The sequence below is a fragment of the Lissotriton helveticus genome, chromosome 8, assembly GCF_964261635.1.
Source record: "Lissotriton helveticus chromosome 8, aLisHel1.1, whole genome shotgun sequence".
Taxonomy (NCBI): domain Eukaryota; kingdom Metazoa; phylum Chordata; class Amphibia; order Caudata; family Salamandridae; genus Lissotriton; species Lissotriton helveticus.
Genome location: NC_136069.1, coordinates 1,569,627,163 through 1,569,652,148, shown reverse-complemented (window position 1 = coordinate 1,569,652,148; position 24,986 = coordinate 1,569,627,163). Strand labels below are relative to the sequence as shown.

Sequence of the window (24,986 nt, the reverse complement as noted above, 5' to 3'; positions counted from 1 at the left end):
GTTCTTCCCAGGGGAAGATCGATCTGAATGGGTCAACGCATTGTTAGGATGTGTTAGTTGACAGAAATATTCACCCTTCTGAATTCCCTTCTCTTCCACAGCGTGGAGGCTGCAAGGTCCTAAACATTAGGACCTTGTGACCTTCATAGATTCAATAGTCTTTGGGCCAGATGAAGATGGCCAAATACTGAGCGCTAAAGTTTGCGACCGGTATTTGGCTGAGAGCAATGTAGGTGAGTTTAAACGTACTAGCAAAATAAGGAATTGCAAAATTGCGATTCCTTATTTTGCTCTTGCATTTAAGGAATCGGTAATTGCGATTCCTTAAATGCAATGTAGGTAGCACAAAAGAAAGTGCACTTTAGCCTTAAGGAATCGCTAATTACCACCAACTTCAAGTTGGTGGTAATTAGCGATTTCCTTTAAAAAAGCACTTTTTTGCTTTTTTTAAAGTGCCATGTGGCAGACATTCATGGCCTCAGGGCATGTCTGTTCGCCACATGTGCACATAAGCACATTTCAGGGGTGCAACAGGGTGTCCTTTTGACACCCTGGCACCCTTGAAATAGCTCCCTTTATTTGCAATTCTTTAATAGCGAATCCCAAATAGTGAATATATCCCCATTCATTCCTATGGGCCTCCTAGCCCATAGGAATGAATGGGTAGGTATTCATTATTAGCGAATCTCAATTTGAGATTCGTTATTAAGGAATCGCTAATATTTTAGCTATTCCTACCTACATTCAATTAAGCGAGTTTTTAATAGCAATTTGGTAAAAATCGCTATTAAGGACTCGCTAAATTGAATTTACCTACATATGGCCTATTGAGTTCATGATTTTACCTTTTTCATCACCATAAATTATTCTCATTAGGATATTTGGGGGCAACTGGTTGAGAAGGACTGGTTGGTTAATATGGTTCTTTTATGCCGGGATCTGTTCTCAAGATCCTCCTGCCTGAGTGCAAGTACTCCATACCCGTATTCCAGATGTAGGGTCTGGTTGCTGACTACTTTTTATTCCTACAGCTGGTTATCAATGTTTTTTTCTCAGTAGTCAGTCTGGAAGCACAACTTATTTACATCTGTTTTACAGTTTACTTATGTAGGTCTTTTGGTCCAGTCAAATGGTTTCCACCGCTGCTTTGATCTATGCCAGGTACTAGTGCAGGTATTTCCTCCCATTGATCAGGGGTGTGTTTTTCTAAACATTTTCCCACTGTTAGTGACCCTATCCGGTAGTCCTTTCCATAGTGGGTGGAGTACTTGTCCTGCAAACCATAAATAAGGCTCACAGAAGACTGAGAGTTTGTGTTTTATTAATGTTGCTGCTGCCTTCTGCACGTGTACGAACATAAGCCTTTATATGGATATTGTACACTATTTAAACAATCTTGCATAGTGTACAATTTGCCCCTCTTTATTTATTCCACACCTTTTAGAATTGGTGTTGACAATAGGTTTGTGCTAAATTTGTAAGGACAACGTGGTGAAGTTCTACTTTGAAATATCAGCCTTTAAAACAAAAATCAGTCTGTAAAAAAGGTGACAATTAAGCTGTTTATCACATTTGCAATATTTTGTCACTGTAATAATTATATTTTTGCAAACTCACATCCTTCTAACACATTAAGTAAAGTATGATTCCTTTTGCTCACCTTATTTTCGGTTGGTTTACTTTTTTATTCTCATTTCAATCAAATTTTTTATTTTGAAGTATCTTTGGTTGTGCTCCTTCAAGTTGTATAAAACTGGATATACAGGTTTTTTTAATGTTAGTGGCTCACTGTAGCCCGACACGTCTCTAGGAAGATTTTTAGCAACTCTGAATCATTCAACAATGTTTCCTGACCGGTCTGATATCTGTGTATTTACAATGATCCAGTGGTCCAGATTGTCTCAAAGCGACTGTGATGATCTTTTCCTTTGTGTTCTAGTATTATTTGTCCCAAATGTATACAGCTCTGAGTGCATTTTCCTCTGTTTATCGTGTAATTACTACAATTATTTCCTCTGCGTCCTTGATTCTTGCCACAGGAAGGCAGCAGTGTGTTCTGTTTTTATCATCTGTGGTTCAGGGTACCGCCTCTGTGTTTCTGTCTAGAATGGCCTGACTTGTTTTGTTCTTCTCTCCCCTGATACCGCCATGACTCCAAATTGCTAATTCATGCTTTTCCTATCTCTTGTCGTCTCAGCATTCTAGTCTCTCTCCTCAAACATCTACCAGTTTACTTCAGTTTACCTTTCTCTTTCCATGGTGTTTGTTGTCTTCAGTAATTTTTCTTTGAAATACCTTCTCTGTTCCCTCACAGAATAAGTATCACGCTATCCAAAAAAATATGAATAAAATCACCTTTGTCTACTCACCTGTATTACCTCCTGTTTTTTTTATTTTGTTTTTTATTTTACAGTTTCGGTATTTTATAGAATAGATCATTACTTTTGAAAGTTGCTGATAAAGACCTGTCAGCAGCCGTCCTTTTGCTCCATGTTTTGTGATTCGCTGACTTTTGATTTTTAAAAATATTTTGCGAAATATTTGCTGGCCACTTTGTAGGCTATGGTCTATTTACACCCAGATGAAATAAATGGTGTCTCGAATGCGCGGGTGATAGTTGTGTCCAAGGACCAGACTTCAATTCAACAGTAGGGTAAAATGGCCCTGATTAAGAAGGCTATACAATCCAAGGAAACTAAACCATTCTGGTGACATGAAAAATACCTATTAAAATGCAGAAGCAGACCTTTTAAGTCTGCACTATGACTCTGTGGTACATCTCTGTGATGTGAGAAACGACCCCTCATCCCAGCTAATAACTATTTCACACAGTCACTGAATTGCTTCCCAAGCTCCTCTCCTTCCTGTCCCCCAGCAAGCTTGTACTGTGCTATGCTGTTGTTGTCATATACCTATCCAATATAATATATTACTAGCTATAGGACACACAAGAAGCTTAAGGCCTACATGTGCAAATTTCACATTGGGAGTCCTGTCCCTCACAACCAAATGGATGAAATGGAAGAAAAAAAGTGTGAACCAAGTTGGGCTATACTATTGCATAGTAAACCGTACATTTGTTTTGACTTGCAATTCCTTTGAGACTAAAAACAGTGTTAGTACAAGCAAATATCCGGGACACAAGCACAGCTATATTATTCCTTATATCCACTGAGCAGGAACTTGCCCAAGGGGTGACAAGAACGCTTATTTGACTGCGACGGAAATAGACATAAAGATTATGGTAAAACCAATAGACTACTTCTACAGCGGAATGAGGGGAATATCTAACCATGTGCTATGAATGCCCGGATAGTTGTTCAAGTTCTGTGTGTTCTTGTTTCCTGGTATTAAGAGTGCATGGACTAGTGTTTAACATTTGTGATATTCATGTGATAAAGAGTTTTGATATATTGTACTATCAACTGTTGAACAATAAATTAAGGATGAATAGGAGAAAAGATGGAATGGTAGATGGCTTGGGCTAAATCGCTGATATTTTATCTGCCCTCATGAGGGTTTTTTGTGGGCAGTGTTATTGCCAGACCTGAAAGAAGGCAGCGGTAAAGACACAATAGTGGTTTGGGCAAAGATGGGCAGCTTTTTGTAGTCTTCATCTGGCCGCTGTGGGCTTTGTTCTGAAAAGTGTATTTGGAGAAAAATCCAAACCCAAGCAAGACTTGGCTATAGAAAAACCTAACAAGTAGGACTTTGGGTTCAGAGACATGACATTCTTTCCATCAATATCAATGGGTTAAAACGTCATTTTGAGCCTTGAGTGCCAGAGGGTGACCCTTTATCCTTGGGTGCTTTATGATATGATGGGCTGTAAGGTGCAGCTTGATGGCCCCACCATCCAACACTTGCCCATACACTTGATTATTTTAATCAAAATAAAAGATGTATTTGGAACCAGACATGCAAGATGTGATGAGGGAAGGTGCTACAATATCATTACCTTTATCAAATAAACATTTCCTCAATATTATTTCTCTGGGAAAATGGAATAGGCCCAGGTTTAACCATAAGACAACTCAAAGAGTGTATGATTTGCAGATGCATTACATTGAGGAAATGCACCTACTATGAAATATGCTCCTTGCACCGAACTGTGTGGTAAAGTAAATGTAAAAACAAGTCAGACGTTTCTGCAGTTTAAGTGGCAAAGAAAGAAGTGGCAATCAGCCTTTTTCTTAGTCTTAATGGCATTGTCATTTATGATCAATCAGGCTTGTGGTGGCCTGTTGGCAAGAGAGAGGCACTTATTTAGACAACAGTCTGATCATGTACCAGACCCTTTAAATTTGCAGGAACAATTTACGTTGACTGTGATTGTACTATAGAACTTCCGGCTGTCATGAATAAGGCGAAATTGATCCTGATACAGTCTCAAAATTTGCAATATGTTGGTTTCTCAGTAGAAATAACAGAGCTGCGTGCAGGCCTTCAGACAAAGGTTGGAGCTCAATTTTGTTATTTTAGTTTGAAAAGATTGGATACCATCAATTATCCAGTCTTGAGACAATCCTTCTCCACACACTTTTAATTGAAAAATTATTACAATAGAGTATCTCCCCAAACAATAGCCAAACACATATTAATGTCTTCTACCAGGAAACGCGCTTGAGCTCCGTAGGCTTTACATTGTTGTTTTTTTCCTTGTTATATACCCAAAAGCCTATGGGTTATATGGGTGACCCCTGTATTTTGTTCAGACAAAGGTTGAGCACGCGAAAGAAAGAAATAAGTACTTTCATGAAAAACCAACTTTTACGTTGAGGCAATGATCAAGCAACGAGGCATCCATCAAAGGAATCTCACTGTGCCTTTGGCACTGCAGATCCCATTGAATCAAAAGGTATATACTCTCCATCAAGGCTTTTGGAAGAGGTTCAGCAGTGCTACATTAATGATTATGGAGCATACAATGTTTGAATTGCAGGGCAATTTTGAAATGGTCGGTGGCTGAAACCTGTCCAAAATTTTATTTCCTGGTAAGCTCTTTTGTGATTACATGTTTGGTCAAAATAGGTAAGAATCGTTTTATAGACCTTGTGCATGTTCAACATTTTTACGATCTGTTACATTTATCATCGTAGAGGAATTTGATGAAAAATACCCCAATTACTCTTGGAGGTGAATATCTTCTAGGATGGAGGACTGAAACGTTGGGATTGCAAAAACAAGAAGTTCGGCAAGATGAGTTTTAATGTTTTCATGTACTGTTGAGTCTCCTGAATGTGGACATCTTTGCCAGGGGTTTTATTATGGATGGTGGTTTCCAGTTGCAAAGCGACACAATTTTAATTTCATAGTGCTGAAATTAGACAGACATAATCAATATGAGAAATCGTAAGAGTAAAATAGGGCAAGACCGCAGCAAGAGAAGAGAAAGAAAGCAAGAGGTGAGAAAAACGAAAGAGGATCAATGAGAATTTGCATAGAGGCTTAGCATTAATGCACTATGTAACAGGTAGATTTGCTACACAATTTAAACGCATAAAATATGATAAAATAACCAAACCAAACTCAGAGTACTGTAATTCCAAGATACAGTATTCTGGGCATGGCTGGGTAAAGACTGGGTAGTCAACACATGCACTGTGAATCTAGTGTGAAGCTTTCAGCCCCCTACTGACACTTGTTGTGATCCCGAGCAACTCACTTGGTTGATATGTAATATGTAATCCATCAAAAGGAGTAGTATAAACGAGGGACATCTAGCAAATTATTCGAACAGAGACTAGAGTCTGTAAGAGAACATGCTGTATAAGGCCTGGCCGTGTAACCTATGTGTCGCATGAAAGATAGCTGAGCTATCCAAGGCCTGAACCTGAAGGATCAGTATAACCTGTGAAAGCCACCACATCAAGTACAAGGTGAACAATTGTGCTCCAAAGTTCCTAGCATCCAACATCAGGACCACTCTAGAACTCCACAAAACCACCAGCAATGCCATCAAGAGACTAGTGATCAGGATAAATTAAAAAACAGATTCCATGTCATTGCTTTCTATGGCCTAGAATGTGGTCAGCCATGCTGGTAGACATTTACAAGCATCCTTCACTTTAGAAACAATTCTTGACCCTGCTCTTCAAGCAACGCCAAATCAGCGTGTGTCTTCTAGATCATTATAGCATCTAAAGATTAACCCTTCATGCCCCATTCCCCCCCCGAATTTATACCACAAACACCGGGTTACCAGCTGTCTTCTAGTCACCTCTCTGGTTTTGAGTACACTTCGCTTGGTTGCGCAGGTACACATTATTTCCATCTACTACCAACAAATGGTAAAATAAACAAATTTAGTACTGAGGTTTGAGTAAGCATATATGCAAAGGTCAATAAAGGCTTCAGGGTTATTATATAGCTACTGACTAGCTACAATGTCTACCTAGAAATCCACTTTCATCACATTTGATTCTTTATCAGGAAATCTTAATTTAAGTACAACTGACTTGACAAATAATACTAGCGCTATGAGATGATATGATAAAAACATTTATTGTAGCGTGTGAATCACTCCCGGAGATGTATCTCGGTGCTGCATTGCCTAGAGAGGGAGAGATTTCCTATGCAGAAGTCAGTGCTTATCCTTATAGCTGTCTTGAATCCTAGCAGGGGCCACTCAACTTCTCTATGTAATACTGTGAAAATAAATATCATAGTTTTGAAGTAATCCGGTACTACGGCAGTAGGATATCCAAGTGTGGCTCTACTGAAACTATCTATTAGTATGTTTTTGAGTGATCTCTTGTTTTTTATTTCTATGGAATCAACGTAAGTTTTCTTTTAAATAATAACAAATGATAAATATATTCAACATTATTTTTATTTAATTCCGCTATCGTTACACCAAAAAAGCTCCAAGACTATATTACTTTATCTGTAAAATGTATAGCTTTTGCAAATTTTTGTTTATTACAAGACATATTGAATATAGTATTTTAATTGAAGGAGTGCCACCATCCAGCATGGCAGGCTCCGCCCTGCCGGAGAGGACTACGCTGTTCAAGAGTGAAGGCGATGGCGTCACATACCGGATTCCCGCTCTCCTCTATGTCCAATCCACAAGCACATTCCTGGCCTTTGCTGAGAGGCGCCGGTCCCCGGAAGACGTTGACGCTGAGTACCTGGTCATGAGAAGAGGTCTCTACAAGAACGGTTATGTGGAGGTAACCTGTGAGGGGATCAAACATTGTGTTTCTTTGTACTTGTGCTCATGAATGTTGCCCTTAATTAATAGGGTGCTATTTGTTAAAATAGACAAATATGACAAGTGGGTTTTTGCCGAATTCTTTTCAAACGTTATTTACAAGAACACATGTCGATCTCCTGTAGCATGAGACCTAGGAGATGGCAGTGGTTTCAGCACTCTTGTTTTCTGTATTTTTTGTGCCTATAGTTAAAGCAAAACAAGAGTATTCTCAAGAATAAACAACCATTGGCAATGCAATTTGTCTGGCCTATCAATGAAAGTGCCTATTTTGTCATTGATGGGTTAAGGCACGGAATAGGTCCTCATGCATGATCTCTGTAGCTTATCTTTGCACTCATACATCCAATCATCCATCCACTGACTCATTCTTGCATTTACCCTCTGAACCAGTCGCAATAAAACACAAATTAAACAACATGTGGAATGGTATACATTCCTAGGGCGGCCCTCCTCCCGCCTGTGCTGCTGCCAGAGAAAGACAAACACAATAAATGATCTAGTTATATAGATACTTTTAGATCATTACAGTGTTGTGTGTGGCCCTGTAAGTTCAAACTCTGGCATCTGGATAAATAAACAAAATGATCAAAGCTGGGTGGTTGGTAAGCACTTTTTATAGGAAGCACACAACTACTGCCCAATCAAAAAATTTACTCCTGCTCCCAAAATGTGAGCGGAGACAAAGGTCCTCTATAGTAATGCTCACATAATTTTGTGGTGACAGCTGTGCTGTCAAGCAAGAACATAGAAAGCTGGGTTAGCATTCTTATCACAATGTAGAATGTTATCTGATGTTGATATTGTGTTCTGCCTGATGAAAAACCATTTTTAGGTGGTGAATGCTTAGTTGCTGGTGAGTGACAGCTTGGTAAATGCTGGTAGCTTGTGTTTGCTTAATTAGTCCAGTTAAAGCAGAGTTTTGTTTGCTGGTGGGGCATACAGAAGACACGTGGAAGTAGAGGTTGCTGCTGAGGTGAAGTCTGGCAAGGGTGTTCATCAGATCTCCTGGTCCTAGAGCACAATGTCTTTAAAAAACACTAAACCTTTGTGTTATCATGAGAAAGGTCCCAGGTATCTCACCCCTAGTCACAGATCTGGGTTGACTCCATCTTCGTTCTTTATCTCACTTTCCCACCACTGTTCAGACCTAGCCATATTCAAATTAGTCTTGACCCTGTTCCTCATGCGAACACGCCAGGTCTTCCGTGGACCGGAAACAAGCATCCTGGGAACGGTTTCAGGGGTAACACCTCTCACCAGCCAGGCTAGCTTGAATACACTGGCAAAGTGAGCAAGGGACCCATGTCTGGCCATACCCTGCCAAATTAGGGCAAACAAAGCAAACACAAGTAGATGATGGACGGAGCGCAGAAAGTTTTCAGACAATCACCCCCAGTCACAGATCTGGGTTGAATCCAACATCGTTCTTTAGCTCACTTTGCCACCCCAGTTTAGACCTAGCTATATGCAAATCAGTCTTGACCCTGTTCCTCATGGGAACAGTCAAGCCTGAACTGCCAAGTCAGGTTTTCCCTGGACCAGAAACAAGCCTCTGGGACCACAGGAGTCAAGCTAGCCTGGCTGATGATGTGTGATGCTCCGAAACAGGTCCCAGGATGCTTGTTTCCAGTCCATGGAGGGTTTGGCCTGGCAGTTCGGGTTGGACTGTTCCACTGGGGGAGCGGGGTCCAGGCAGATTTGCAGAAGGCTGGGTCGGAACTGGAATGGGATGGGGAGCTAGAAAACTGTGGATTTAGGCCCAGATCCGTGTACTGGGGTGAATGTTTGACATTGTACCACATTCTGTCCATCAATTGTTCTTTTTGCATTTGTCACCCCTTTGACACCTAGCCAGACGAGTGTTCTTAGGTGTTCCTCTTTTGTTTTTACTTAATTTATTCTTCTTTTGAAGTCTGGTGGAACTCAAGGGCAGTGCACGGGATGACGTTGTGCAGGATTTGCCATACATGCAAAGTTACTCTTAATAAAATCAATTGCAAACATAGCATTTATTTATTTTGCAATTATTGTTATAGAAGCCTCTATGCATCTTGGGCTGTGCACGCACTATAATCATGAGTAAACAAACAGCTGCAACATGTGACAACTGAAAAAGAAAGGAAAAAATCTCCCTGACTCATTGGCCATGGCCCCTTCCCAAACTCAAGAATGGTAGTACATTTCATATTATGCCATCTGCATCTCCAGATATGCTATATATATGCAGATGTGCATAGTGTAATATGGATCTAACCATAAATACGCTGTTGTGGTCGCAGGCTATGTAACAACAGCTCTGTGCTTATGCAGTTGTAATCTGTAGAAAAAGCATTCTTTGATTGCTAATAGGTTGGCCTTATTTTATGGAAACCTTTGTATTAAGTTTTAGGTAGATTGGTAGGTGTATTGTCTCTTCTCAGCGAGCATTTGAGGCTGGAGTACTGAGGACATTGTGTGGCCAAAGAACCTTCCTTCTGATATTTGGAAACAGGGGTCTGGCACACTGGGCAAAGCTGTGATTGGAATCCCCCACTGAGCACTGGGAACAGGAAGCAGAGGTACACAGCAAGAGTCATAGCCAAAGACTGCATCCTGTTTCCAGTGCACACAGAACATGTTCAGAGATCTTCTGGCTGGTGCAGTAATTACCAGTCCTGCAATGATTCGACTGTCAAAGTTGAAGTTTCATTATTAACATCTACAAGGCAACTTCATTCTGACGGTCTCTCACTCCTGGAAGTCCTTCACAGCTTCAAAGCTGGTTGGGAAGTAAAGCCTCATCCTATATGGCTCCCTCCTCTTAAAACAAAATCACCCTGGACTTTAAATCTCCTACCTCACACTCAGCTTTTTGAAAGAAAATGAAAATGTAGTTTTTTTTGTTTGAATCTTTCAGCTGAGGGTTATGGAAGATCTTTTTACATGCTCTTTTAACATAACATGTTCCATACCTGTGTGCAGCGCGGGAAGTGGGGGTTCATCGGGATATGTTGGCTAGAGGAAAGCTAATGTTTTGGTGCAACTGATGATTTCCCATTCTCTGTGGACATTCGGTTTAATGTTTTCCTCCAGGTATCTGAAGTAAGTATGCACCATTGTGGAGAGTCTTTCTTACGTAGGTTCACTAAATGTAAACAAGGGGTTAACCGCTTACTTCTATACTAAAAACTTTCTTGAAATGGCATTCATTGGCCAGAGATCTCCTAAATCAGTCTGTTTTAGCTTATACAACAAATAGTGGCAGAATGGAGGAGTAATATCGATGTTCGCTTTTCGCACCACCAGATCTCTTTGCATTGTTAACTAATATCATTGTTATTCACATCACCAGATGTCTGTGTTCTGATCTCCCTACCCTAAGTGTCCAGCTCACTCTTTCACAGGAGGGGGAAGCCTTCTCACAACAATATCAAACAATTTTAGGTGCATTTTTCTTGGGTCCTCATGTTTTGTGACCCGGTATGGTTTCACCCACATGGGTTTGCGAGGGGCGGAGCCTAACTATGAAGGTACTATAAACATGAGCACTTCAAAGGGTGGTGCTCTACCTGTTCTTTATGGATCACCCAGTTGATGGCATCTTGTTTGGTTTTTAGTGAACAATATTACTTAGAGGTATGAAATCCCACTTTATTCCAAGATATCACTGAGACAAAGACATCAGAGTGCTCAGTCAAAACCAGCCTTTAGGTGGTAGGTAAGCCATCAGATTGGATCTATACTTAATCACAGACAATCTCTTCATGGAACTGTGAACCTACCCAATGTGGTAATTGTCACAGTAAATCGTAGTAGAGCAGTCATATCTGGTCTTCATGTACTCAGTACACATGATCTCTGACGCGGCTGTTTGTTCTCGAGGCCATTCTTTAGCTATGAACCGATCCACTCTTAACAGTTCTTCCTGTCCAGTTTGACTAGAATTTTCCTCACTAGAATGTTGGCAAAAGTCCTTCCAAGATTAACCCAACCACCGCTGAATCCATTGCCTATGAATGACATAAAGAGTACTTTACTAGAGAAAATCTTTTTATCTCTGCAATAATTTGTAAATTTAATTCTATTTAATTATCTAGTAAGCAACAGGAGCTCTTCGATCAGAGAGGGCAATGCGACTGTACATAGGACAGTGAGGGCGGGGAGATTTACAAAGTTCTAAAATCATCAGTTAGTTTAGGGATTTATTGCACCAGTTGCGTATATGTCACTGGTGAAGATAGCCTCACCTAGCATCTTTGTATGCCAATATCTAACTGACCATGCAGGCATGACATGTACATATTTACATCTGATTGTTGAGAGAGACAACGTTCAGCCATGATTTCCAAGTTAGAGGTAGCAAATGCAAATAGCATTCGCTATTCCCAAAAGTGCTTTGCAACTTGTAATTGCAGGCGGGATGGAGGTCTGCTCTGCTGTCCCATGCAGGCCTTCATTCCAGCCTTCACAACAATTTGCAAGCCCAATCCCACACCATTAAAATTAATGCAGCAGATGGTTTGCAACTTGTTTGGAAAAGTGTGCTGCACCCACCGCCTTTCTTGCATCAGTGTCTTCTACTGTGATAGGCCTCAATACTAAGTTTGACCAACGCGGATTTCATTGCAATATAACAGCCTGTGTAGCCTATCAGCACTGCATTGTTGTAGAATATCCACAGAGTTGACAAATAGATGGATAACAATAGAATACATAAATATTTTTTTTCTGTTAAATTAGTATATTAAATTTTAAGAAGTATAAGAAATAGTTAAATAAAATACATAGTGATACAATTGAAATCCATAGGCACAGTACTTATGATTGAATCAATTACAAATAAATCCCGCAAACAATATAAAGGTGAAATATAAGAAACCCATAAGGGAAATGTCAGTGAACCAAAATATCCGAAAATATCACTATTATGAATGGAAGAAGTAAGAAGAGAGAAAAAGGAAAAGAAGAAAGAAAGTAGAAAAGGAGACAGCAAGAAGAAGGAAAAAGAGAAAGGGAAGGGAAGGATCCACTGCAGTACTACAAACACACCCCACACAAATAACAAACAGCAATCAAGTAGATGACACAAAAGGATACTGGTCAACCAAACCCTTCGAGGCCAAATCCATATAAGCGTCCAGAGCTTTCCAAACATTACTAGAGATAGTAGGGGTAAGATGAGCCACAACAACTGAAATGTGTGCGCTTCGTAAAAAAGAAACCCATGCCCACCATGTATGATATGATACGGAAGAAAAAGACTTCCATTCCATAAGAATTACCTTAACAGCAACTGTCAATAAAAGATCAAGCAATTGCAAATCTAAGGTATCCAAAGGCAAAGGCACTCGGGAAGCTAATGGGCCCAATAGGACCATGGGGAAGGCAAGCTGAAAATCAGTATTAAAATGTAATAGAAGATAGAATACATAAGTATTAAAGCTGTTTTAAACTATATATGTATCTGTACACAAGAGAGGTCTTGCACAAGGGTCCTTCAATAACATAAAATGGCTTTTCTCAAATAATTGAGAATATGCATCTACTCATTAGAACCCTATGGCCTCCTCTGTATTTGTTGTTAATACTTAATGCAAGTTTACCCTTGCTACCCTGTCAGCAGGGATTCGAACTGAGACCCAAAGCTCTAAACCTATATACATTATTTGTCTTCGACTGACCTACCAGTCAAAATATGGAATAACCTTGAAGGGCGCTTGATATCAATAACCCTATTTTCAGAGGCTGTATGATTTCAGACTGTTTAATAAATGTCTCATCACACGGGTGACTCCAGGAACCACAAATACTACTGGCAGAAAGGATAATGAATAAATAATGACATAGTATGCTTTCACTTACCTGAGGATCGAAGAGGCAAAACAAATCTAAGCGCACTGGTCGCTAGAAGTACTAGGACGGATCATAATAATCCAACTACATAAAGACAAAAACATAGATACAAGAAACGGGCACAGAAGGAATATTAAAAACATACCAATCGTGAGATAAAGTTTCCTGACCGTGAACCAGAGTCCAACCGAGGACTGTGACGTCATTTCGTTCTTTTTAGGATACCCCAGCACCCTCCTTTAGGAATTAAATGAACAATGGGAGGTCCTGAAGAAGGTGGTCTTTGAATCAGTTTACCCACCGAAACGGCATCGACAGTATGGACATCTAGCTGGCAACACAATCATGATTAACCATTGAAGGATTCTCACTCATGGTCCAACAGTGTATGCCGTTATAGCTGGTTGAAGGATGTGTGTGAAGATTGTATGAGTAAGTCAGATTAGGGTGTGATGTGATGTGAGGTAGTTATGGTGCTTAGGTAGATCACAATATGAGGTTATTATTTTTCGCAAATTAAACACGGAATGCATATTAATTAAAAATGTTGAAATGTTAAAATGTTGAGATGATACATTGAAATCAAGGACATTGCATATCAAATTTTTTTTTTTTTAATTAAAAAGTAATGTCTTTTGTACTTAAAATTGTTTTAAACTTTTGATAAATTAAATTGAATTTAAAAAAGAATGCATTTGAACAAATAAACTTTTGTAAATATTGTGATATTGCAATATAGGGGTGCCCAGTGAGCTGTAGGAAGCCAATGGTGAATTTGACATAGGTCAAGTGGGAGCGCTCTTGTAGCTGATACATATATTGTTTTCCCCCCTTCTCCCAGACCTCGAAATCCTTACTTAGGGGGCACCTTCTAGACATTACATGCATGCATTAGATGCAACTTTTCATATAGGTGGGGCCTAAGTTGCGTACTGTCTTGAATGTGTGTGTGTGTGAAGAGTTTAAAATGAGCGCGTGTATGTATCGGGAGACAATGTAGCTCCCCGAGTTGTGCTGTGATGTGAGTTCTGAGTGGGATGTTGAGGATGAGTCAGGCTTCAAGTTCTGGTTCGTTTGTAGTGCTCTAGTGAGTTGCTATGTGATCTTGGTACACAGGGTGTATCCATCTTGCTGTTGACTAGGCCATGAGTGACGGTGTTTCTGGTGTTACCTGGGAGCGAATTAAAGATCATCCTCAGCATCTTCATGGTGTGGAAGCAGGATGCAGTGATGATGTTGACTTGTTTGACTAGTACAGTGTGCTGTCGATGATGGTTCTGAGGTTTCTGCCGTGGGAGCTGGGTTTGGATCTGATTACGGCCATCCACCAATTAGAGCCAGCAAGAAAACCTCACCATGGAAGATCACTACTTCCCTCTTGTTGGTGTTGAGCTTGAGACAGTTGGCTTTCATCCAGTTAGCAACTTTGGTCATGCAGGCGGTGAAGATGGTTCTTGTGTCGGGGGAGTCTTGTCAGAGAGGGAAAGTATGAGTTGAGAGTCATTGGCATAAGAGAGGATGTTGATGTGTGCGCAGATAACGTGTGCTAGATGGATTATATATGCATTGAACAGGGGTGGGCTGGGTGATGAACCTTGAGGCACTCTACAGATGAGTTTGCAGGCTTCCAAAGGTGTCCATCTTGTTCTATGCATTAAGCACAAGCAAATCCAGCAGAGAGTGGTTCACTAGATGCCAGTCACATGCAAGCGCGCAATAGGGTGTGAGACTGGGTCAAATGCTGCAGAGAGGTCCAGGAGAATGAGGGCTTTGTATCTCCTTTGTCAAGGATCATGTGAATGTCATCTGTGGCAGTGATGAGTGTTGTTCCTGTACTGTAGGTGGGCCTGAATCTAGACTGCGTGATGTTGAGGAGCTGGTGGTTACCGAGGTGGTCGGTGAGGCATTGGTTGATTAGTTTGTCTAAGACCTTGGCCCTGGATGGTAGGAAGGAGATGGGTCTGTAGTTGGAGAGCATGGCTGGGTTAGAGAATGGTTTCCTGAGCATGGGTGTGATGGTGGCATGTTCCAAGGTGTCCGGGAAAGTAGCAGAGTCAATGGAGGCATTGAGAATGGGTGTTAGTGCTTTGCTGATGGGTAGGAGTCCTGTGGTGAAGATGTGATGGGGACAAGGATCAGATGGGTCCCTGGAGTGGATGGTCTTCATGATAGGGGCAGCTTTGATGGTGGTTACAACAGGCCATGAGATCAGGGTTTGTTCTTCGGCTGTGATGGGAAGTTGAGCTATGGTGACACGGTGTCGTTGACGATCGAAGTTGCCATATATGGAGGTGGTTTTGTTACAGAAGAATTCCAAGAGCTTGTTGGAAAGGTCTTGCGAAGGGTTGCTGTTGCTGGAAGTGGCTGGAGTCTGCTTCTTTGATGAAGGTGAATATTTTCTTACTGCTGCTTTTCCAGGCATCAACGTGAGCCACAATCTGTGCACTTGGTGTTCAGTATCTGCATGGTGGTAGTGTTTTAGGGTGGAATTGAAGTGGCCTTTAGCCATGATGCCTTGACTTGTTTTCCATTTGCGCTCCAGTTGCTTGCAGTGGCATTCTGTCAGCCAGTGTTCCTCTGTGTACCAGATGGCCTGTGGTTGGACGTTTGCAGTTGAGTTGCACTTGATGAGTGCCAGGGTGTCCAACTGTTCTAGATGGCTTTCGGCAAGTTGCTGGTGTGCTAGGGTCAGTGACCAAAGAGTGCAGAAGCCCAGTCCTCTTCTCTGAGGCTTTTCCCGTCGGCAGTCCATAGATCGACGGTACTGTGGGATGGCTATGCTGAAACTGATGAGGGCTTGGTCTGTCCAGGTCATAGTTGCTGGCTTGTCGACTTCGATGTTGCTTATTGAGAAGATTGGTTCCAGTAAGTGCCTGGCAGTGTAAGGGGGATTTCATAATGTGCTGGATGATGCTGAGGTTTCTGAAGTTTTCTAAAAGGGCTGTAGAGGTATTCTAGAAGCGCCATAGAGTTTGGGTCGCTGCTGTCTTCTAGGTGAAAGTTAAGGTTTGACAAGGATGAAAGTACTGTGACTGATAATGAGGAGGCAATTAATTTTGTGATGCCGCTGGTGAAATTGGTGCAGAGGTCCTGATGGCCTGTATACCAGGGTTCTACTCAGAGAGAAGTTGGCTGTGATACGTATCTTGAATGTAAGGTGTTCCATGTAGCTGGTGGGGGTATTCATGTGGGTGATGCAGCTGATGGTGTCTTTGAATATGATGGCGAGTCTGCCTCTTGCTTGTACTTATGGTTTTTACCTGGCAGTCTTGTAGCCTGTGGGGATGGCTGTAATGATGCCCTGTGCAGAGGTTGGGTTTAGCCGTGATTCCGTGAAAAAGAAGGCCTGGAGCATGATTGCGCAGTAGGTCCCATATCTCCGTGGACTTGTTTGGTGAGCGAGCGAGTGTTGAGGGGCATGCATGTGAGTATGCCGTTTTAGGTAGTTGTTCTGTGTAAGCATGAGCTGGGAGATAGTTTGAGCAAGTGGAGTGCTGTTGGTGAGGGATTTGGGGTGTGGGAAGGTGAATGAGAACTTGCAGGAGGGGCATGGGAAATTTCCCTCCGTGTTATGCGGCTGTCAGGGATTGAGAGGGCTGAGGAGTGTGGCAGAGTAGTGGTGGGTAGGTGGGATCATCGTTTCTGGCACTGGATGCTGTCAAGGTACTGATGGGTGCAGACAGACTTGCCTTTAGCGCGCCAGTGGTGCACCTGCTGCACGTGTCAGCTGTGTCTCTGTGCTGCAGCTGCCACTAAGTAGGACTGCACGGGATAGTGTGCAGATGGATCATGTTTATTTCATAATATTCTACCCTTAGTGGATAGAATGCTCTAATAACATTATGGCCCTTCTACCAGTTTATACAGTCCTCTAACTTTGCAAGAGGGCATTTAACAACTGTCCTAGCCTTTGGCAATGGACTATAATGCTATACAATTATACAATGGCAGATGTCTACTTATGCTGCCTTTCACAGGTTACAAATAAGTGAAAAGGGAGGTCTCCTCACAATCCGATAGGGGACGAGGAGAAAAACAATTGTTACAACGAACAAGTAGTCCCTAGCAGGCCTATAGTTTAGGCAGAGAAGGAAAATTCCTCAGTTAAAGAGATGATGGGGTGGGGGGGAGGGGGGGGAAAGCCAATTGGCCAGCAAATACCATAACCACATGAAAAATAAATCACAAATGTTGAGGGAAATTTCAGAGACACAATTCAAAACACAAGATGTATGTACTTGTACAATTTTTTAATTCACAGTATACAAAAATTAATATATAATGCCAGTTTAAAAAACATAAAAATGTACTTTGAGATGTACATGGGTACAAAGAAATAATTTAAAAACACAAGAACACAAGTTGTCGACGCAGCGTTTCGGTATCTAGGATTTGACCTTCATCAGGACAGGGTTTCTTGAAATGGAGAAGACGGGAACCTCTCTGTTGGGTTCTATGTTAGTGTTGTGACATCCAACCTTGTGGTGGCACGTTCCTTTAGATGATAGGGTAATTCTTAAAAATTAGTATTCTTGGTGTATGCTTGAATCTTAACACCGATGAGATGGTTCAATTGGATCTCTATGGAGGCTACCTTCATCAATTGGTAAATCTCTATGAGAGTCCTTAAAAAATTGGTATTCTTGGTGTATGCTTGAATATTTAACACCGCTGAGATTGTTCAGATAGGTCCCTATGGAGGTTACCTTCATCAGTTAGTAATTCTCTGTGGGTGTCCTCTGATGTCCTTATTCAATTAGGAAACAAAGTGGGAGAGTGCAGGTAGCCACCGATTATTCATTGCTAACTGGTCATTTCAAGGCGTATATATTATGATATATTTCTTGAAATAGTGGTCCAATTTCTGATGTCTCGTCGCAGGGAATAGATTGCTGCGAGGGACTGTTTTGTCTCCACACTGGGTAAATTGTATCACCAGGCTTACAAGTGTACTGCGGCCTCCCTGCTACCTCGCGTCTCTCCGGACTACTTGTTCGTTTTCACAGGTTACAGCCAGTATTTTTAGAGCAAAACACCAGCCTAGTTCCAGCCAACGCCACACAAGCTTAGCAGTGCGACCCGCCCAGTTGACACATCTGCCCACTGTTTTCCAACACAATGTACAATTATAGTTTGGAAAACTGCCATTTAAAACAGTAGAAAGACCAGTAGGACACTGGGAACCACTGGATTTCCTAACAAATTCTTTACACTATTCATGCATAAACTCAGTGAGCCTCTGGAAGAACTCATAAAAAATGCAGCTAAATGCGGGACACCCTCCGTCCCCATAATTTCTGTAGGGTTGAAATAGTAGTAATCCCAAAACCGGTAAAAACCTTGGAGTTATGCTTGTCCTACCGACCCATTTCTCTCCTAAATATTGAAGTCAAGATAATGGCCAAAGCGATGACTGACCGCTTGGTCAAAGTTGTTCTCTCTTTGATACACCCAGACCTGGCACGATTTATGCCTTGGCGAGCTACCCGCCACAATATTAGATGACTAAACAATGCCATAGCTCCACCAACCTACAGCCATGCTACTACCTGACATTGAGAGGGAGTTTGATTGTGTCAGCTGGACTTGCATGTTTGCTCTCCTAAGATGCCTGAACGTTGGCCCAAAGTTCATCACTTATATTAAGCTCCTGTATACTGACCTGACAGCGAATGTCAAGGTGGGTGCAGAGGCTTCTGCGCTGTACCAGGAAGAAATGGGCATGAGGCAGGGGTGCCCCCTGTCCCCACTGCGGTTCACCATAGCCATAGAACCCTTGGCAGAATGGCCCAGTAATGGGGTTTGGATGGGTCCCTGGGCTCTTGGTTAGAATCATCTTGTATGCAGGTGATGCAGTGATTTTTTAGTAAACCCCGAAATGTCTGGACCTAGGAAGCTTCAGATTGTTTAAGTATTTGGAGAAATGTGGGGCCTCAATATTAACATAAGCAAATCCACCATCTTTCAGGTTTCCCCTCCCACGCATAACCCTCAATGGGCGCCTGGTATACCGGTGGTCTCACAGGGATTTAAAAACCTAGAATTATTTTCCACTTCTAATATGGTGCTCGCTTGGACAGTGAACATCCAGTCAATACTAGACGGACTATTGGCTGACATTAAGACACAACCTAAATCCAGCTGGTGAGGGAGGTCTGCCATTTTTAAAACGGTATCACTCCCCCACCTTTTATATCATTATTATAGAATTATTGTTAACCTCTGCATAAATCCCTCTTTTTACAGACTCCATTCCAAGCGTAGGTGCTTACTTTGGGATCAGAGGATACCCCGAAAAGCCCTCACTAAATGCTTCAAATTGACATACGAGGGGGGGCATAGCTGCAGAAGATGTTGAAACTGATGGTCATCAATGAGTGGTGGTACGACACCTGGGGGGGGGGTGGGGGCACTGTTTACATCTCTAAGAAATGGGCCCTCCATGGCACATCTCTACAACACCTACTAATTGGGAGGAAAATCTCACAAACACTCCCCCCAGCTATGATGGCAGTCCTCCAGACGTGGAAAATGGGCCTAAAAATCATGAGATGGGCAAGTGACACACAGGCCAAACAACCTCCGTGGTCAGGCAACATTCTCCCCCAGGTGGCAACATTGGAGGGGTTCTGTGGCTGGAATACTATTGGGATCTCCACACTAGACGACTTGATGGTTGGCACAACTCTTAAAACATATCGGACACCATAATGGACATATGCCCTACCTCACAGCCAGTTTTATCGATACCTGCAACTAGGGCATGCCTTCATGCCCCACATTGTTGACCTTGAAGTCCTTCCAGAATGTAACCTTTTCGAGGCCAAACCACTCCAGGGGTAACTAGGTGACCATAAAATATCCCTCCTCTATTGTTCCTTGATACAAAACCCACCAGATACGTTCGCAGTGTTAAAAGCTGCTTCGGAACAGGACTTAGCCCTCGGCCCGATGAGGATTGGGAGGGGACTAGAGCATCTCCAAGACATGTGGCGATTGCCACACGATCTCGCCCCATCCGTTTAAAATACCTGCATAGAATCTACCTCACATGACACAGACTTAGACAGATGGGAGAGATTGCCTCAGCTCTCTGAGGTGCAAGACGCTTACGGAAGACATCTGCACACCCAATGGAGATGCAGAAAGCTACGCCCATTCTGGGAATCACATTGCGTGGATCCCATAGTGGGCTGCCCTACACCATGCAACCCTAAGCTAATCCTCCTACATACCAACGATTATATAGATATGAACCGCTACAAACGGGCAATGCTCTGATTGAGCCTCAAACAGCAAAAAAGGATTTTGCCGCCACTGGAAAGCTGAGGCCTCACCATCAGTCATGGAGAGAAAGAGAGGTATGGACTGGTGCATGGTCAGCGAGTAGCCGGTCTATGAAGCCAGAGGGTGTCGCCAGTAACATGGAAAAATATGGGGTACGTGGGTGGAGTACACAGGTATTACTCTGGTTAAAAGACATCCTACTATTTTCAACTAAGATACACAAATTAGAAATAAGGACATATACAGGACTGTGATTGTCACATGGACATGATGCACCAATCCAAAAATAACGACATGGTGTAGGGGGGGATTTATTGGGGGCACAGGGCTTACATGGCACTGTTCTTGTGTTATTTCATAGAAAACTCAGAAAAATGTGTTATTTTAAAAAAACAAAAAACAGGTGAAGAATCCTCCTATTTTGAGAGTGTATTACCTGTTAGTCCTCAGTTACTGCAGATGTAATTTGCAAGAGAATTCCTTTTTGGAAAATGATTTTATCGAAATGCATCATGCTTGATACCAAAACCGCTTGTGACCGCTTTTAACTTCTCTCAAACTATTACTTGCCCTGTCTCTGTACAGGAAAAGAAAGTAGCAATAATATGTAACGGTGATTGGGGGTCGACAGGAAATTCAGTGGGTGGACAACAATATCAACATTTCCTGGTTACTGCTCTAATCGTTTTTAATGCTGGAGTGACTTCTTGTTTTTAAAAGGCTGTAGCTCCACCCATATTTTCTCCTAGAGTGTCTGGAAAAAGCAGTGGCAAGCATATCTGTTTCCCTCCTTGTGCTCACCCTTTCCTGAATTTGAAAAGTTCAAAGAAGGATACAGTTCAGCTCCAAATAAGTTTGTTTTTTGAGTTTCCATTTTATTTTAATCATTTAAATGTAGTTTGCTTGTCTAAAGATAACAAATTACTTCACTAATCTTCTAGCACAGTTTGACCATAATTCATGATTATAAAAATGTAGAAAACTGAAAGAACGTGAGTTATGTAAATGTACTTAAAATGGTCAACCTATTGTAGGCCTGGCAGGTGACCGCTTTGTTATGTTATGCTGATATGTATGGCGCACTAATCACCCACGAGGGTATCCAGGCGCTTGGGCAAGGCATGTAGATGTGTGATCCTCAATGTGCTTATATATAGAGCCAGGCCTTCAGCTTCTTGCGGAACTCGATAAGTGAAAGGGAGGCTTTGAAGTGTTGAAGGAGGTTGTTCGACGTCTTGGGTGCGATGAAGGAGAATCAGCGGCCTCCAGTTGTGCTTTTGTGGGTGCAGTTTGAGCTCAGGAAGAGCATACATGACCTATACACAGAGCTTGGTGCAAAAGGAAAGACTCCCAGCAATTGTTTGCTGTGTCCGTCACATTGATCAGCCCATATTCAACTGGGCTGATCAATGTATTGGCTGATTGTCAAGGCTATGCATGACGTATGGAGTGATACCTTTACACAGGTTGAGAAAGTCCTCCAGAGGCATCCTTCCTCTGTAGTGCATGGACAGTGAAAGAGGGAAACATCCCGTTGTTGCACTGGAGGGTGCATTGGTAAGCTGGCAGGACATGAAGAATTGTGGCCCTGGGAAACTCTGGTGTGCCTCCAGAAAGTTTGAGATGAGCCCGCTCACCATCTGCTCAGGAAAACACTGCACTGAGATGTTTTTCTTAAGGCAGTTGCCTCTAATGAAGCAATGTATTTCACCAGGAGCTGAGGCATGCCTTCGGGGGTCAGGCCTTCATGCATTTTACACTGCACCTTACACTACTAAGTGCTTGGGTGCTATACATTTGAGATTCAGTGGCTGGCAGATATAATAGATCTAGGGCAATGAGAACACAACTAATTCACCAGATGATTCAGTTATACCAAAAGCAGGCTACAGTCACACTTTTACTGGCTGCACCCTGCAAAGAGCTACACCTTGGCTGAAGAGCACTTTGCCTCCCAGGGTGGCCAAGCAGAAAGGGGCGGGTGTAAAATGGTTGTAGAAGTATTTATTTTCCACTTTGTACTGGGGGCTGCCCCAGTAATGCATTGCTGGAGAATACTAAGGCACTTAAATTTGATTTGGTTTCCCACCAGAAGCCATCACAGTTTCCTTTTGGCTTTTTTGATGTAAGTAGGGTCTTTGCCAGGCATCCCTTTGAGTCTGTGTATTTTCCAATCCATGCATTCATTCTATATTACTCCAGTTGGGATCGTGTTTGAGGTGTATATATTTTAGCTCCATCTTATTGTTGGAAAAAAACAATTTACAGTTTGAATTTGTTTATTGGGGTGGATGTTCCAGATGTATACTGTGTTTGTGCACCCAGAAAAGACACTGTAATGCTCTTTGGTAATCTAAGAAAAGTTCATATTAGACACCTCTGTACCTTGTATGACCAGAGCATGTTTCTGCCTTCAGACTTTTCAGTTCCTAAATTTTCCCAAAGAATGATCACTATTAATTCTGTCATTCAGACTAGACTGAACGCGATTTTCCTCCCAAATTCGAACGGAAGGTTTCTGCTCAGATTGAAACATTTTTAACTTCTCTCTGAACACTTATGGAAGCTACACTGGCTACCAGAAAGAAAAATATTTCACTTGAAGGCAGCAACTGTCTACAGTCCTACCATGGGAAGGACCCTTGCTTCCTTTAGCAGAAATGCATCAAATACTAGCCAACAAGATACCTTAGCTCAATAGATGCAATGTTTCAAACCATATCAAAACTCAGGTGGAAAAAGTGGGAGATAACGCCTTCAGAGCTGGAGCGATCCAACCTTGGGACACCAATGCCATAGAAAAGTGGTGACCTCCAACTCCTCTTCGCTTTTGTAAACTAACTTAAAAACGTACTAATCAACAGTACATAAGTCTCACACTGAGAGTTCACTCAATTTTCCAAAGGCGAACAATGATGCTCCCTACGGTGTCAAGAGAGTGAACATGTGCCTAATAAAACCCATAATAATAGTAATAAGCATACTGATAAGAGTAACTTTTTGGGTGTTAAACCCTCACCTAGGTCACTTGTGAGAATTGTTTTTCTTTGCTGTGCATATTCATCAATCTTTAAACGTGAGATTACCGAGAGTCCTGTTTCACAGTTTCGATCGAGCATGGTTTGCTACAGTTTCCATGAATTCTTAATGAATTTAATTAAAGTTGGGTGAAGCTGTTCAGTTCTTGTCATTTGATGGTCCAAGACTGTAGGATATTAGGCTAGCGTTCCCGGAATCTTCATATAGGGACTGAGCTGGTGTCTCCGGCTCTTCCCTCCTTCTTCTTCCTGATCTCTGCCCCCCTCCCCCCCCCCCCCACTCCATACTCCTTAGTGCTTAGGATATTACTACTGCACCTCCGCTGCTGTCCCCCCCTTGCGTCCCTTGGGCTGACCTTCAGTGATACACTCTCGCCTTTCTGTATGTTTGTTCTTTCATATATATAAAACCTGTTTTGGTCCTGTATATAATGTGGAGTATTGCATTGTTGATTGACGGTTACCTCTGCGGGCATATGTGATATGTGTCTACTCCTTTTTAGCGGCTGGCCCGTGTGGTTGTAGGCCCATCCTTGTACATTTCTGCTTGCTCAAATAAAGGTTTTTAAAAAAAAAAAAAAAAAAAGACTGTAGGATAAACCAGAAAGTCATTGGTGGTTAAGGTTAAGTCGACTTGCGGCCATAGACGAGTATTTGTTTATAATAAATAAGGTCCTTGGTCGAGGTTAGCTGTAGTAATCCCCTGTCAAGTAGGTAAACCATGCAGCTCACCTGTTTGTAGAAGAGGGTTCTGGCAAAGGGCGGACAGGCATCTAGGATAGGCACTCACACGGGGCATCTACAAGAGATAATACAACACCCTGCCCTGGATCACACAACTGCATATAATATGAATCAAAAGTAAAGACCAAAACAACAATAGCAATAACTGCAAGGGAAAAAACTAGTAGCAGTATATGTAAATATTAATAACATGTATATCTCTACGTTTGAAAAATGGGCTTCACGGGTTGATTAGTATAAAACAATGACCTTCTGCAATAGGAATGAGACAAGTCAACATACAAACAAGTTCCTGAAAATTTATTAGTGTTGTTGCATCTGGTAGTGTTCTTGGTGGAACTGTCCTGATATCTTCTCAAGTGTGTTGTAAGGTCATCTTATAAGTGAAAATCTATCTATTCTGCTCAATGCTTCCTACTGGCTGATCCTGCCTCTGGCCTGTACTTTGTTTCTAAACTCCAAGAAACAGTGGCACCTTACAAATTTGTCACTCAATGAATCATGGATGATGCAGTGGAGAGATAAGCCTTGGCCAAGGTTGCAGATGTCGATCATCCACATGGCTGGTGCATTAATAATCAGTACTTGTATGTAGAACTTCAGTTTCTGAGTTGTTGTTCGGCAGGCACTGTAGTGACAAGAGATGGTGCTTTTGAGCAGGACCGAATCACTAGACCTAAAAGTGGGAAGTAGGTGATATAAACATGCTTCAAAATCTAGAAAACTGTCTGTTTTGAGTCAGATGTTCAGGGAAACATTCGGAAGCAATGAACAAATATGTACAGCATGACCCAGTCTTTTGGTCTGCAAGAAGCTTAATCTATGATTGTGGTAAGCAGTCACAATAACAACCCTGCACCATTGAA

General features: G+C 41.9%; 1 protein-coding gene across 2 annotated transcripts in view; it reads left to right on the top strand.

Moving 5' to 3' along the window:
* LOC144773514 (sialidase-3-like) overlaps positions 1-24,986 on the top strand; it is an 80,382-nt gene that overhangs the window by 17,674 nt on the left and 37,722 nt on the right. For both annotated transcript variants that reach the window (XM_078658572.1, XM_078658571.1), the window contains exon 2: positions 6,958-7,175. In XM_078658572.1, the coding sequence (XP_078514698.1) occupies positions 6,975-7,175 (201 nt within the window). In that variant the 5' untranslated portion in view covers positions 6,958-6,974. The remainder of the gene's footprint in view (positions 1-6,957; positions 7,176-24,986) is intronic.